At 40.1% G+C, this 14,222-nt stretch overlaps 2 protein-coding genes across 2 annotated transcripts; both read right to left on the bottom strand.

Annotated features, from left to right (window-relative positions):
- Positions 1-306: 306 nt before the first annotated feature.
- ribc2 (RIB43A domain with coiled-coils 2) lies at positions 307-4,447 on the bottom strand. Its single transcript, XM_029434183.1, has 7 exons — positions 3,898-4,447; positions 3,704-3,785; positions 2,455-2,772; positions 2,250-2,368; positions 1,340-1,549; positions 1,083-1,249; positions 307-994 (listed from the first exon to the last, which is right to left on the bottom strand). The coding sequence occupies exons 1-7, from the start codon at positions 4,012-4,014 to the stop codon at positions 925-927; spliced, it is 1,083 nt and encodes a 360-aa protein (XP_029290043.1). The 5' UTR covers positions 4,015-4,447; the 3' UTR covers positions 307-924.
- Positions 4,448-6,039: 1,592 nt separating this feature from the next.
- On the bottom strand, positions 6,040-13,295 carry LOC115009882 (probable polypeptide N-acetylgalactosaminyltransferase 8). Its single transcript, XM_029434172.1, has 11 exons — positions 12,899-13,295; positions 11,817-12,165; positions 11,531-11,697; positions 10,352-10,538; positions 8,765-8,962; positions 8,500-8,614; positions 7,918-8,103; positions 7,559-7,696; positions 7,370-7,462; positions 7,068-7,238; positions 6,040-6,861 (listed from the first exon to the last, which is right to left on the bottom strand). The coding sequence occupies exons 1-11, from the start codon at positions 13,074-13,076 to the stop codon at positions 6,742-6,744; spliced, it is 1,902 nt and encodes a 633-aa protein (XP_029290032.1). The 5' UTR covers positions 13,077-13,295; the 3' UTR covers positions 6,040-6,741.
- Positions 13,296-14,222: the final 927 nt, after the last annotated feature.

Genomic DNA, 14,222 nt, shown 5'->3' with positions numbered 1-14,222 from the left:
GACACCGCGAAGCCTTATTGACATTTTCCTGGATTCATCCATACTTTCTATTTCTTTTTTTTCCAACACAACATAATTTCTGTCAAATGTTGTATTTGTACTATGTTGTTTATCCTGTACACACGACATCTATTGCACGTCTGTCCGTCCTGGGAGAGGGATCCCTCCTCAGTTGCTCTCCCTGAGGTTTCTTCCATTTTTCCCCCTTTAATTTTGGGGTTTCTTTTAGGAAGTTTTTCCTTGTGCGATGCGAGGGTCTAAGGACAGAGGGTGTCGTAACCTGTACAGTCTGTAAAGCACACTGAGACAAATGTATAATTTGTGATATTGGGCTATACAAATACATTTTATTTGATTTGAAACAAGCCTGAGGTATGTCCCATAACATTTAAGGAAATAACTTGACCTACATGTGTGAAATAGCTTCAATTAAAGGCATCTTGGTTTGTCTATTTTTTGTTTTTGATGCGTCTTTGCACTTTAAGACTCAGGTTTACCTTTTTGTAACAGTTAGCATTGTTAACTGGTTGAGGGGCTAAATGTTTGCGTTGTCTTTGCAGTGTGTTTTGTCAGAGTAATGCGTAGCTTGTTAAATCCTGAGGGCTTTGATAAATGCTGTTCTTGAAAGACTATATTTGTAGCTGTCGTGGGTATATAAAGGGGGCACAGCTGACAGTTTGCTCATGTTTATGTAGCACATGAAAAAGCTCACGTTTCTTTGGGGCTATTTTTTGCAGCAACAGCCAAGATTCATATGAACTGTCAGCATCATCCAGACATTTAAATGTAAACTGCTATAATTACATTTTGACATGAGTAAAAACAACTTGCTGTGCTTCAGTTTATTCAGTGTTCTTCTCGTGTAGTGCCATTATCAGTAGCCACTGTAATGAGCCAGCCGTCAGCGCAGCAGGGTGTCATCCATCATCTGCTGCAGGTGTTGAAATTGGAGAAGAAGCTGTCGTCAATACATCCTCTTTCTATGTCTGGTTTCCTTAAAATGACACCAAATAAAAACAGTCAATTATGTTTATGTGCTTTTCACAATATGTGTTTACTACTGAGTCAATAATGCTACTGACTGTTGAGTGTGTGTTTCTGAAAGCTTGGCGTTGGTAGTGTCCAGGTGTTGTCTCAGCTGTTTGTTCAGTCTTGCCTGCTGCCTCTCTAATAACAGAGCCGTGCGAGCCGAGGCCAGGCGGACACGATCGTGTTGCTCTTCTTCACGCTTCTTCTCTAGTTCTACTCTCTGCAGATGCACAGATGACAAAGACGGACAAGCTTTTTAAACGATAAAAAAAGAGCATTTGTTTTGAGTATTATTCGTTCCCTGCTTTACCCTTTTCTCCTCCATCTGATATTTCTGGAACTGGATGATCTGCTGCAGGTTCTCCGGAGGGGCTCTCCTATCACTGCTGGGACAAGGACCAGGCACCTGTGGGGGGTGGGCATCTACACCTGCCAGCTGTCCTCGCAGGTGGTTCACCATGGTACCTGCTTCATTGCCCCTGTCATTACGTTCCCCTTCCTGGCGACGTTTCCCTTCTATCTTTGAAGTGAACATATCAATGGGATAAAAAGCTGTGTAGTTTGTGCCTTAAAGACTACACCACAAGACATTTATAAAAAAACAAAACATGTATGATGTCAGCCTTTTCATTTAAAGCTGATGGAACACCTTTCTATGCTATGCTCTCTTCAAAGCCACCAGACTCCAGTTACAAAAGCATTAGTTTTACCTCTCAGAATATGGACGTCGTTGATCAACCCCTGCCTCGATTGGTAGTTGTTTGTGTTTGGGTGTGACTTTCATGTTTTAAAGGCTTAGTTCGGAATCACCAAAGTCACACCCAAACACAAACAAACTAACCGATCGAGGCAGCTGTAGATGAGAAACTCCCGCCTTCTGAGGGGTAAAACTACTGTTTTTGTAACTGGAGTCTGGTGGCTTTGAAGAGAACATAGGTGGATATAACTTTTGACGGCACAGCGGTGGAAATATTCTAAATATAGCATACACTTAAACTGATATTGATTTTTTTTTAAGACAGCTAAAATAAATGTTGGTGCTGTCCCCGTCAATCGCAGTACATCGCTTTGCTACTAATACACTGACTGGATTGTACCTCAGACAAACCCACTTCAAAACATCCAAGCAATCCCTTTGAGGATATATCTTTGAGGATATAATTTATACATGCACGTTTTCAAAGCAAGTTTAACCACCTCCGTCTGACAGAGTGATTTACCATGACCAGATTGTACTCTTTAGTGGCAATAGTTGCTGCTTTTCTCCTCTCCATCTCAAAGCTCTGAAGCTTCAGAGCTTTGCCGTCCAGGTCTTCTCTGCTTTGGTCATAGCGCTGCTCTGAAGAACAGCAGAGAAGATGAAGTGAGGTTACGTTTCGTGAGTGTGAACGGATCCTAGTATGGGATCAAACAAACGTAACGTACCCTCCAGCTTCCGTTGTTGCATTTCTGCTGCTCGCTCGCTCTGCTGCTGGAGGAGCCACTCTTTGAGCTGCTCTCTCTGTCTCTGTCGCCTGCTCTCACTGTCGGGGTCCTCGCCCACCAGGCCGGGGGGCATCATCTCTGCATCACCTGGGTCTGTTTTACGACGGTCTGGTTCATTCAGGTCATACTCCCGCTGGCGCAAAGGCTGCTGGTACTGTTGCCGGAAGTCAACGATGGCCTTTTCCATTGCACGCTTCTCCTTCACTTCTCTGCTATGGAGGAGGCAAGCTACTTTGCTATTATGGAGCATTTCAGCATCTGTATGGAGAACACATCCCACACACATGACAATCAGGGTTGGCGGTAATGGATTACATGTAATCACGATAATGTAATCAGATTACAAATAAATAACCATATTACATTTGACAAATTGTGCAATCAGATTAAAGTGACATTGTTGAAGATTACATGATTACATCTTTAAAAATACAGCAACTTTAAAATGATTTTTAAAAAATGCTATTAACTCATGAAAAACTCCTATTTGTTTTTATTTTCTAATGATATATGGATAAGAGTTTTTAAATTCCTTATTATATACATTGACAACCAGCGTACACCCAAAAATATATGTTAAGATCAGTAGTATACATAGGCATATTGCCTTCACACTACTGTAACCATGATGATGATGATGACAATGGAAGAGAAACATTTTGAGTAAGTGCTCCTTTAGCCTTTGATTGAAAAACAGCAGCAACAAAAACTTATATAGAAGAAAAGGCATCCCACATCTTGTAGAATACACACAGTACACCTGGAGTTTGTGCCAGTACTGTTTTTGTGAGAGTAATTTGAGTTGACCAACTGCAAATGCTGAATATGCAAAATGCATTTTATTTGCATTGAAAACGTTTTGATAGGTTTAAAGAAAAAAATATATATTTGTGGAACTCAAGTTTGTGTGGCTGCAATATTTCCAATGTTTAATTTTAAAGTAATCCAGTATTCAAATTACTTTTTAGACAAATGGCTACGTCCCTTGTATTCAGTAACTGACTGCATTTCAAAGTAATCTGACCCAACCCAGTCATATAATATAATGACAGTACCGTACTATCTTTATGGGTGCTTAGATACTGTAACAGTTAGTGATAACACATTTCGCTGCAACTAATTGTCCTCCCAGTCCACATGATAATCATTGACAAATTCCCTGAAGTCAAGTAACATGATCTAAAATCACCATGAGCGATTTGATCCTCTTTCGCTGCTTCTTCTCGTTTCTCTTTTTCTCTCATCTGCGTGTTTAAGGCCTCCTTGTCGACCTATACAACAGACCACGGTCGTGACAGCACAGTTAAACAAAGTTACATTATGCATTAGCATTAGGTGGTTAGCATTCCTCTGACACACAACACAGAACTAGCGTTAGCTCACCCCGAGAGTCCTCAATTGGTGGTCAAAAATCCTCTCTTGTCTTTCAGTCTCTCTGTTGCGACGCCTCTGCAGACTTGTCCTCGCGATGCGGTCCGAGAGTAAATCAACGTTAAACATTTTTGACTTAAAAATGTTATGTTGGGTAACGAAATGCAGTGTTAAACTTGAACGGACTCCTGTTTTAAAACGAGACCAACTCAGCTACATATTAAACACTGGTTGCTAAGAAACCAGAGTTCGTGAGCGTTCGGAATGTGTCGGGTTTTTCCGTGCGTCATGAAAACACCTGAAACCTTATTGAAGCGCTTTACAAAGAAACTACAATATAATACATTATATAAACACTGGCATGATTAAAAGCCCTACAAATCCTTCACTGGCATAAGTGACTTGACATTTTGGCTACAGCTTAAACCTGAGCAGCAGACAGAATAACAAAATGCTTAAAGATAATGTTGGTTGTTTTATGTCTCCTGACAAAGGAAATGACAATCACGACTTCATAAGATCATACCGTTTCTAAATTCCCTTTTCAACTCACTGATTTCAATGTCAGTCTATGTTGACCTTCCTGTTTGTAAGCCACATCAAAACAAAACACAACTTTATTAGCCTCCACCGAGGTGTGCTGTGAACTTTTTTTTTTTTGACACTCCAGGCTATCAAGGCTCTCCAGGAGAGATTAAGGCTGTAGTTTATTAGTTCAACAAGTCTTTAGAAAACTCCAAGATCACTCATAAGTAACACAGTATACACTGAAGGTACCATCCATTCTGCAGAAGTGGAACCTTTGTTTTCCATCAATACTATGTTAACACACCCAGCCACACCTCCCACAGAGTAATGTGTGTATGTTTTAAAAAAAGGTTTTAAATAGATACCCCAATATATTTTGTACAACCACAAGTTAATTTACTGTTTTGTTTTAACATGTTGGTCAGGTGTGCAACACTGGCCTTGATGTCTTGTTGTAATCTGAATAACAAAACTAATGACAAAGGAAACAAAGTAATAAACAACTAGACCAGGGGTCGGGAACCTTTTTGGCTGGGAGAGCCATAAAAGCCAAATATTTTTTTTATGTATTTCCTTCAGAGCCATACATTTAATAGATTTGAATGCAACTTTATGTGTGCATTTTTTAAGAATAACACTTCTCCGAGTACTAATAGCGGTATCAGTGTTTCATTGAACACGTGCTCTTTTATTAAATAAACTAAACACTTACGTTATTTATCTCATTTATGTGCACGTTTCAGTGTTTACTGCACGGGTGTCAAACTCAAGGGAATTATATCCGACCCGCGAGAAAATATCACATGTCTGTCATAACTGGCCCGCCGGTTTTGGTAATTTAATCAATGCATTGCACAACCACGGGGAAATACATTCGAGGAAGTATCTAAATGTGTGAATGAAATGAAAGTTTTTGGAAAGCAAAGGGAAACACACCACAGATCTCTGGGACGATGTGAGCTGGACTGTTTGTGCGACATAACGAAGCATCTCACTGTTAAACCTGCAGCTTCAGGGCCGTGTGATCACGGACATGTATGATGCCAAGCTTTCTGTGGGAGACTCTGATGCAGAAGGAAACTTTGGTCACTACGTGTTTCCAAACACTGACAAACATCTCCACCGCTGTGTTCCTGACAGCATTCTGCTGTTGAAATGAGCGCATTTGCCGACTTTGCAGCTCAGATATTAAAATTGAGCTGCTCAGCAATCCGTTTGCAGTTGACTTTAATATGTTCCATATCTTTTTGCATCTTATCCAATATGTGTATCCTGTTCAATAAATGTGGACCGTGTTTGGCCCTCGACGTAGTCCCAGTTTTTAATGTTGGCCCTCTCTGTGATTGAGTTTGACCCCCCCGGTCTACTGCTTGCTTTGTGCAGTTTCTCCTCTGCTCAGTTTCATCTACGCACACACGTGTGAACACACCTTAACCTACAGCCAGACAGGGCGGAGGAAAGGAGAGGGGAGAACTAATAACAAATCCGCAGATAAATGTTTTACTTTAAAATTACAATATAATTATTTATTACCTGTTAATCATGTTAAATGTCAGCTCAAAATTGTCTGCGAACCATATTGCGTTATCGAAAGAGCCATGAACTAGACAGTAATACCAGTGTGCAATAGATTTAACCCTGTTGGGAACTCAGTCATGAAGGAGTCTTTGTAAAAGGAGTTTGTTATCTTTCCATCATAAACTGTTCTATTGACATTCACTTCATGCATACTGATGTTTACCCATTTGTGAGCCCTTTCATATTTTTCTTACTGTTTTTAACCTGCATTGTCCTTCACATTCATTTTTGCGTCACCTTATATTTTGTATTCGATTTTCTCTGATAATGCACGATAAAGTAGAAAAACATTTATATTTTCAGACCTGATGTTCACCCCACAGCACAACGTATTGCATAAGAATCCTTCCTCATGTTGCATTTGTAATAATTGGCCAATTGTTATAGAACTAAAACCCAGTTACATTTCATCGTAGCAATGGCAGAATATGTCCATGTGGTAATATTGAAAAGTCAAATTGGAGTGCAGTCCTATTTTTCCTTTTTACTTAAATTTAAATGAATGATTTTAACTTTATTAAAATAGTACGTTGAAAACCACGATACATTTTGAAAGTCCCTTCGTCCAAAAAGCAATTTTACCCCCTCAGGTTACTATGATCAACAAAAAAAAAAAAGCCAGATTAATAATAATAATAATAATAACTACTTGCAGACTTAACATCTAGTCGTAAGAATCCAAAATTCAGTCTTTAACGGCAACGTCAATACATTTCACATAAGATATCTCTAAATAAATACCCACACACACTAAAAGGCTTTGATTATGTGTTGAACTTCCCATCTTTGGCCAGAGCATTCCTGTATTAAAAGTTTCCCTTCTTGAATCTCCAGACATCTTTTTGTCTCCCTGTTCTTCAATTCTTTGCCCTAAAAAAAAGAGAATAAAATCTAAACAATGCATATTAACGGTAGATCATAAAATATTCAGTCATGGCAACATTTTGAGCAGCGAGTTACCATAAACTCATCCACCCTAATTTAAAAAAATAGTGTGACATACTAAAGTAATTGCTTTTGAAACATCTTTTCTTGACTTTTATTATACGTTTTAATAATAGCTTAATTTGTGGTACCTGAGTGAAGTCCCAGTAAATTCCCATTTTTTTCTGCATCGCTTCTTTGCAGTTGTAAAGGCCAGGTTCTGTTTCTTTATTCCCAATGTCAGTTATACACCGGTTGTCATTGTACTTGTGGGACTTGATGCCGCCGATGTAGAGCTCACCGTTTGAGCGATAATAAGTCATCTAAAATATTTTTGAAAAAGCAGATCGGGCAGTTAAATAAGCAGCAAACAGACAATATTTCCAATTTCCACTTGTAATGTTTCATAGACAAATCATTCATCATGAAAACCACTTTTAGCTGCTTTACTTACTTGAGGTCCATAGTAGTGGCAAGGGAAGGCGATGGGTGTGTGACCCGGCACCGGGCCTTGGTCTATGCACAACTTGGCATCAAGATTCGTCATCTATAAAGTGGGAGAGTTCATCATTTTGTCAAACCTAGTAAAAATGTAGCAAACACTATGTAGAAGAGAATCATCACACACACAAATAAAACTTACTCCTCCATAGGCAACTAGGTTGGTCAAGGGATCCAACTTGGGATACACATTTTCCAGGTACCATTTGAAAGGTTTACAGTTCAACCTTTTCCTGAGTTCTTTCCTCTCTGTGATATTCCCAATGTCAATTCCGTGATTCTGCAGACAATATTGCGTGATTAGTTTGTGATATTGTTAATGAAGAAATTCCCAAATTAAGCTCCAAGTGCTGTATAGTCAAGTCTAGAAATTAATTTCATTCATGCGCAAAACACCAGCAGGGCTACATTTGGTGTTAAAACACACACACACACACACACACACACACACACACACACACACACACACACACACACACACACACTTCCTACACCGAGTACCTCAAATGGCAAGTTCCAAGCCAAGTTGATGTTGTATTTGTATTCATCCATCCAGACTTCTGCTACTCTCAGGGCGTTTCTCTTCATGGCTATGCTCAGGTCAGGCATGTAGGGCTTGTGGGCTCTCTCAATGTGGGCGATCCTAGAGCACGGCACTACTTCAATACTGCCTCCACATGTCCACACCTATATGAGCAAAACAAATAAATAAAGTATCCACTGTTTAAGAGTGACTCAGATAACTATTTACCATACACACATGAAAGTGATATTAATATTCTCATCCAACTGAAAGCAAACCTGATCATGAACCATGATCAAAGAAGGTCCATTTGAGTAATCCATGTATTTTGAGGCTTATTAGATTCAAATACTGCACAGCTGTTTATAATGGTACGAGACAGGATGCAAACATATTACTTTAGTATTTATATCCTCTGTAAAATTAACATAACTGTTCACCTCATACAAGACAAAGTGAGAGGGGTAATGATATTGAAATCCAGGATCTGTAACCTTTCTTGTTGCAAGTTGGCCTGGGACTGCGTCAGATTTGATGTTACATAGGTGATGCTTACTCACACGAATTCCCAGCTCAACATTTTCTCCACCGTACACTTTCATTCCTTCATCGAGGACTCCAATTTCTCCTAGATACCGCCTGTCAGCAACTAGGATCCCCATGACAGATGGACTTCTGAAGTGAAAGACGAGACCAGAGAAAACTGTATGATTTAAAAACATATTCTACAGAGTAGCTTTCAGATCATCAAGAATGCCTTATCCAAGATACGATTAATAAGTCCACAGAGCTATATTTGTTTTGTCTGATTTCACTTTAACTTACTTTCCAGGCAGTGAGCCATCCTTGAGTTTGTAATACTCGTCTGAAAAACTCTCATACATGCACCATAAAGCCCAGTCGAAGGCGTGTGCTGCTGGTTGGTATGGAGTAACTGTGAGGTCATCAAAGTTGACTTTGTCAAACACAGGGGACGTCACCACCGTTCGGTCACCTTTGATCTGCGTCAGCAGGGGTTCAGCCCTACAGGAGGGGAGGGGAGGAGATGATCTTCACACATCACTGGAACAATTTGTCCTGAATAACCAATCAGACTGCTGTGCTGGAAAGTTCTAGTTCCACTTTATTACTTCAATGGCTGTTGATATTAAGCCACACACACAGGCAGATCACAACTAGCCTGCTTGTTTTTAATACTTTAACCTCATGTGCATTAAGTTTCAGATTTTACAATCCAAATGAACAAAGAAACAGAGCTGTCATACTCTTAAAAACACGCCCACCAGGAGGGGAAATTATTCGGAGGCACAATTTGCAACAGAGAGCTCTAACACTAACAAAATGCCTGCAGCTAGCTAATAACATTTCAGCAGGTAAAAACGATTATTTTAGCACCCTGCGTCTACCAGGGATTCAGTTTATAACTAAAATGGTGATGGGACAAGTAAGCAAGCTTTTGTAGTTAGCTCATGCCCTTGCAAAAATAATGCATAACTTTCTGATTTATCCACATTAGACTAAAACACAAATTGCATACTGTCAAAATGCTTACAGAAATATAGTTAGCCTAAAACGGACATTTGGACAAAATGCTTGCTGCATACGAAGGCATACCGAGTGTTAGGATCTGACCGTTTTCCCATTCTTCTTGCTGATGCCTCACTTTTGTCTTCTTAAAAAGGCTCAGTTTTTCCGTTTCGGAAGCTTATAAAAAACGTAGTTCTGGGTTCTTTACCCGGTTGGTAGTGCGTCTCAACAGACAGCAGTTTTTAAGGCACGTTTCTGTTGTTTGCTAGCTGAAGGAATTGACAAGGAGGCACCTTCACGCAATACAAAGTCAATGAAGAGCAATGAGTTATTTACTCCTGTGGGGCGACTTAAATGTGCTCAGTCTCTATTGGTGCAGCGTTTGAAAAGCTAGAGGGAGTTTCAGACTGAAAAAAGTTGCAAAAACAGCTTGTCATACTGTTGCATTACAAATGAGTGGGACTAGACGGTTGCAAGTCTGAGCAGCACTCACCCTGCCCTCATTACCAACACCACAATGCCCTTGTGCAAGCCCTTTAACTCCCCGATGGCCTCAGTGGTTGATAGATCAGACTGTGGTTGTACTGGGCTGTTGCAATGTTTGTGTAAAAGCTATTCTTAGGAAAAACAGTGGTTGAACAAAGACTAAGATGGGAGGCAGACCAACTGCATTGGACACTTAATGTACCTTGTTTTGAGCAGTTTCATTTGTATATTTAATTTTCCTTCTACAATACTACACCCACCAACAGTGTCACTGTGCATAAGTAAACATGCATCTACTCAGCTGGCCGTTTCAAATTAAAAACGTAAAAAAAATGTTCCCAGTGAAAATGTTATATGAAACCCATTGTACAAAAGGATGTATTTTTGCCACATTCTTACCAGAAGTCATGGACTTCAATGTGTGCGTCCAGGATGGCCACCACGTCCGCAGTAGCAACCCTCCACCCAGAAGTCCTGGCGTATGAAAGGCCTCGCTGCTCATTGTGCCTCACTCTCGTAATACGGAGACTTGGGTTCTGCTGCTCAAGTGACTTCACATACGTGTCAAGATCCCCTTTCAGGTCCTCTGAATGGAGAGAAGAATGTGGGCATATGTGTGTTGAGAGATCAGGGGAGAACAGAGATGATATTGTTTTTTCCATAGCTAGTTTAGATGAGCCAATTATACCAGTTTACACACAGATAACATGCTAAACATTTGAGAGCAATTTGTTCTGATCATAGACTTACCTCACATGGTCATAAACTACACTATGCAATTAAAATTAATGTTGACCATTACACTCGCTACCCTTCTTTACTTAACATTGTACTCTGTTGACTACACTGCACAGTTCTGTTAACTTGACTGAATGCATCGGATACATCATGGTTTATGTGCTCTTCAAGGAATACTTCAACATTTCTGGAAATATGTTTATTTGCTGAGAGTTCGATAAGATCAATACCACTATCGTGTCTGTCTAGGAAGTATAGGGTTCCAGCAAACACCTGGTTAACTTTATCTTAGCATAAATACTAGAAAGAGGTGCAATGTGGAGTTCAGAACCACCTGCTCCAAAGAAATAGGGAGCAGTATTTCACCTTTACTACTACAATCTAAATGAATAAATCATCACAAATCTACAGTTATAAAAAGAAGAAGCCAACTATAGAATGTTACCCTGTGTTTATATGTTGGTTGTAGTAGTTTGTCAAAAATAAATGTATTCTAAGTTTTAGAGTATTAATAATAATATTAATATTAATAATAATAATAATAATAATAATATCCCAGCACCGGTAGTCACAGCGGGCTGATGCTACACTGGGTCTAAGTTGTCTAACGACAGCAACAGCAAGTGTGACAATCCTGCTAACAGAAGATCTGTCCGTCTCCCAGCCACCGCACGCTCTACTCCCGGAGAACCAAACATGATGTGGTAATGTGAGCAACATGTTTAATCAACCCTCATCAGTCTTAAATCACATGAAGTTGTGTCAGCTTTAAATACTGGATGAACTTTTTTTCCTTTTTCTTAAAACCACAGACATTATTGCACAATTCATTCAACCAACCACTTGAGCTATTGTCATCCACCAGAATGATCTCCTTCAGCAGGTTCTTAGGGGTGCGGTCGATGATGCTGCGCATAGCTCTTTTGATGATGGACAGGGCCTCATTGAGGTAGATCAACACCACTCCGATGCTTGGGAGGTCCTTTGGGTAACTCTTTTTCAGACACCTATTCAGAAACAGAAAGGTCAAGGATAAGCAGCAAACAAAGAATGTAACCAATAACCTTGCTTTGTGTATGAAGTAAAATTACAGGTGGGCATCATAGATGACAAATGATAGGTCTACCTTTCATCCCTAGTATCTGGTAGAGCTCGGTCAAGAGGAAGGCGATCGCTGACAAAAACGTTGTATCCGTACTTCTCAAACAAACTCTGTGCCTCTCTTTGGTCATCCTCAGAAAGATTCCCCCCCCACTTCTTGAAGAGGGCAGAGTCGGGGAACAGTTTCTTAGACTTTTTGTCTTTGGGGGCCTCCTTTTGGTCCACGACCTTTGCTTCCGGTTGCTCTTTCTGCTCTGGCTGTTTTTTGACAGGTGGCTGTTCGACCTCTGCAGCTTTTCTTCCTCTCTCTGTGTTCTGTTCGAGCATTTTATGCATGGTGTCCTGCTTTTTCTCAAAAGCTCTCAGTATGTCATCTTGACAAAAGAGCAAAATTTAATTTTATGAACACCGCAAGACAATAACTAAATAGACAATAACAAAAAAAATATAACTTCCTAAACAAGAACTGGCAACATTTCGTGCCATTCTGGAACCAAATAGTGAGAAAACAATAAGCTCAACGACAGGAAAAATGGACACTTTTGGTTGGTTAAAGTAGCTATACTGTCCCCTATGAACCAGCACTCACAGATCAACAGTCAACACAAACTCAGAAACTCTTTACAAGCTATTCTTCGACAGTTTGTCAGCACTGCAGCCCGTTATAGTTAACTAAATTACATTTGGAGGTCAGTTTAAGAAAGTGGTATAATTCCGTCCATATTTCCACAGCCAAACGTTATGTCATCACGTACCTGCATGTCTCAATCAATTCGGAATTTTTTTCAAATGATTATATCAAGCGGTTTCTCATAAGAAAACAAGGAATAGCACAAATGTACTTATGTACTCTATAATTTTACAGGTTTGTTTCCGATTACAATGTTTTACCTATTAGAAATGTTGCCCTTTTTTTGGGCAATTAAGGGTGCTCCTTTTGTTTTTCCTTTCATATTTGATCACTGTAGCACACTTTGCACACAATTATATAATTATATATGTAAGTTTACCCCCATCTTCATTTCTAACTAACTGATTAAACCCTATGAAAAATTAGAGCAACTTCTATACATCCAGGAAGAGAAAAAAATCATTGCCTTAACTCACAGACATTGCTGATGCTCATCTCCAGGTCAGAAAGACTCTTGATCACACGCGGTGGGTCCATCTCCGTGTTAGTCCCCGCTGGATGCTCATATCCACTCTTTAGAGACACGGTCACGTAGACGATGAGCCCAATACCCATCAACAGGAGGACGCCCGGCTTTAACCCCTTTGCTCTCATACTGATAACAACGCACCGACCGACCCCACACCAATGGAATAAAACAAACAAACTCAAACGCCACGAGCGCACAGTGAGATTCGATTAACTGAATGGAGGGTTCAACCAGAGTTGGCAAAATGGACATGCTAAATGGGTTCTTAAGTATAAAGACCAGACAGCACGCGGTGCGGGACAGCTCGCGAGGTGAGACGTCTCCTCCTCTGCTGCATGTCCATATTAGGCGCAGGTGCTCCTAATTTACTAATTAGTGATGTCGTCACCTGTGTAGTGAGGATAACAAACTAGTTATGTTATGTTCATTTATAAATAATCTTTTGTAGCAACATTAGTGAATGTAATAAGTGAAATTAACAACACAGTAAATGCATGCTCAAATGTTATGGGTTGTCAAAACACTTAACACCATTAACGGTGCAATGTGTAGTACCTGACCACATAGGCTACTGAGAAGTAAATAAACTCCTGATTGTATTGTGTCACATTTAATGATTATCACATGTACTCGTCCACCTCAATCAAAATGTATTATTGCACAACATGTATTTCTGCACAAATGTATAATGAGCACTATATTAGTTATGAATGAAGCACTGTAGGTTCTCTTCGAAGAGTTTCAGGTCCACCTCCATCTCGCCACATACAAGACGGCCCACCAAGGGGCATAACCGCGCCAACATGGACCAATGAGGGACGACGACACCCTTCTGTAGAGAATATAGCAAAATGTTTATGATGTTTTTGTAACACTTTCACTTGTACCAACAGACAGCTAACTGGCTCTTTATTGATTCGGACTGTGGACTTGGTGTGTGAAAGTGTCCTCAGCTGAGGGTATTGATCAACTAGAAGTTTACTGGATTCAATTGAAAGACTATCTCAGCGCCCTTTGGGCCTCAAAACCCAACACTACTCCAAACTGACGGTTGGCAGCATTTCACTTCTTTTACTGGGTCCATACAGTGTACATTTACAGTCATCAGTTATAAAAATAAAAATAAACTTTGTTTCGTCCTCCCCGCCAACAGGACATTATTTGGCCTGGATGGAGAGCGTGCGGCAGCTCGGGGAGGCAGACCTTCCGATATCTGCTGCAGCAACTCAAATTCAGCCAGGGCAAATCCCATCAAGCTGGTGCCCAGCGGC

This window comes from Cottoperca gobio, chromosome 6 (assembly GCF_900634415.1).
Source record: "Cottoperca gobio chromosome 6, fCotGob3.1, whole genome shotgun sequence".
Taxonomy (NCBI): domain Eukaryota; kingdom Metazoa; phylum Chordata; class Actinopteri; order Perciformes; family Bovichtidae; genus Cottoperca; species Cottoperca gobio.
This window is presented reverse-complemented; position numbering and strand designations above follow the sequence as displayed.

Excerpts from the sequence above, each read along its gene's own strand:
- ribc2 (XM_029434183.1), bottom strand. The coding sequence starts at position 4,014 with ATGTTTAACGTTGATTTACTCTCGGACCGCATCGCGAGGACAAGTCTG. Across the intron at positions 1,550-2,249 it reads AAGAGTACAATCTGGTCATG|ATAGAAGGGAAACGTCGCCA; the intron begins GTAAATCACTCT and ends TTCACTTCAAAG. Across the intron at positions 1,250-1,339 it reads ATCAGATGGAGGAGAAAAGG|AGAGTAGAACTAGAGAAGAA; the intron begins GTAAAGCAGGGA and ends GTGCATCTGCAG.
- LOC115009882 (XM_029434172.1), bottom strand. The coding sequence starts at position 13,076 with ATGAGAGCAAAGGGGTTAAAGCCGGGCGTCCTCCTGTTGATGGGTATT. Across the intron at positions 7,697-7,917 it reads CTTGGAACTTGCCATTTGAG|AATCACGGAATTGACATTGG; the intron begins GTACTCGGTGTA and ends TATTGTCTGCAG. Across the intron at positions 7,463-7,558 it reads ACCTAGTTGCCTATGGAGGA|ATGACGAATCTTGATGCCAA; the intron begins GTAAGTTTTATT and ends CCCACTTTATAG.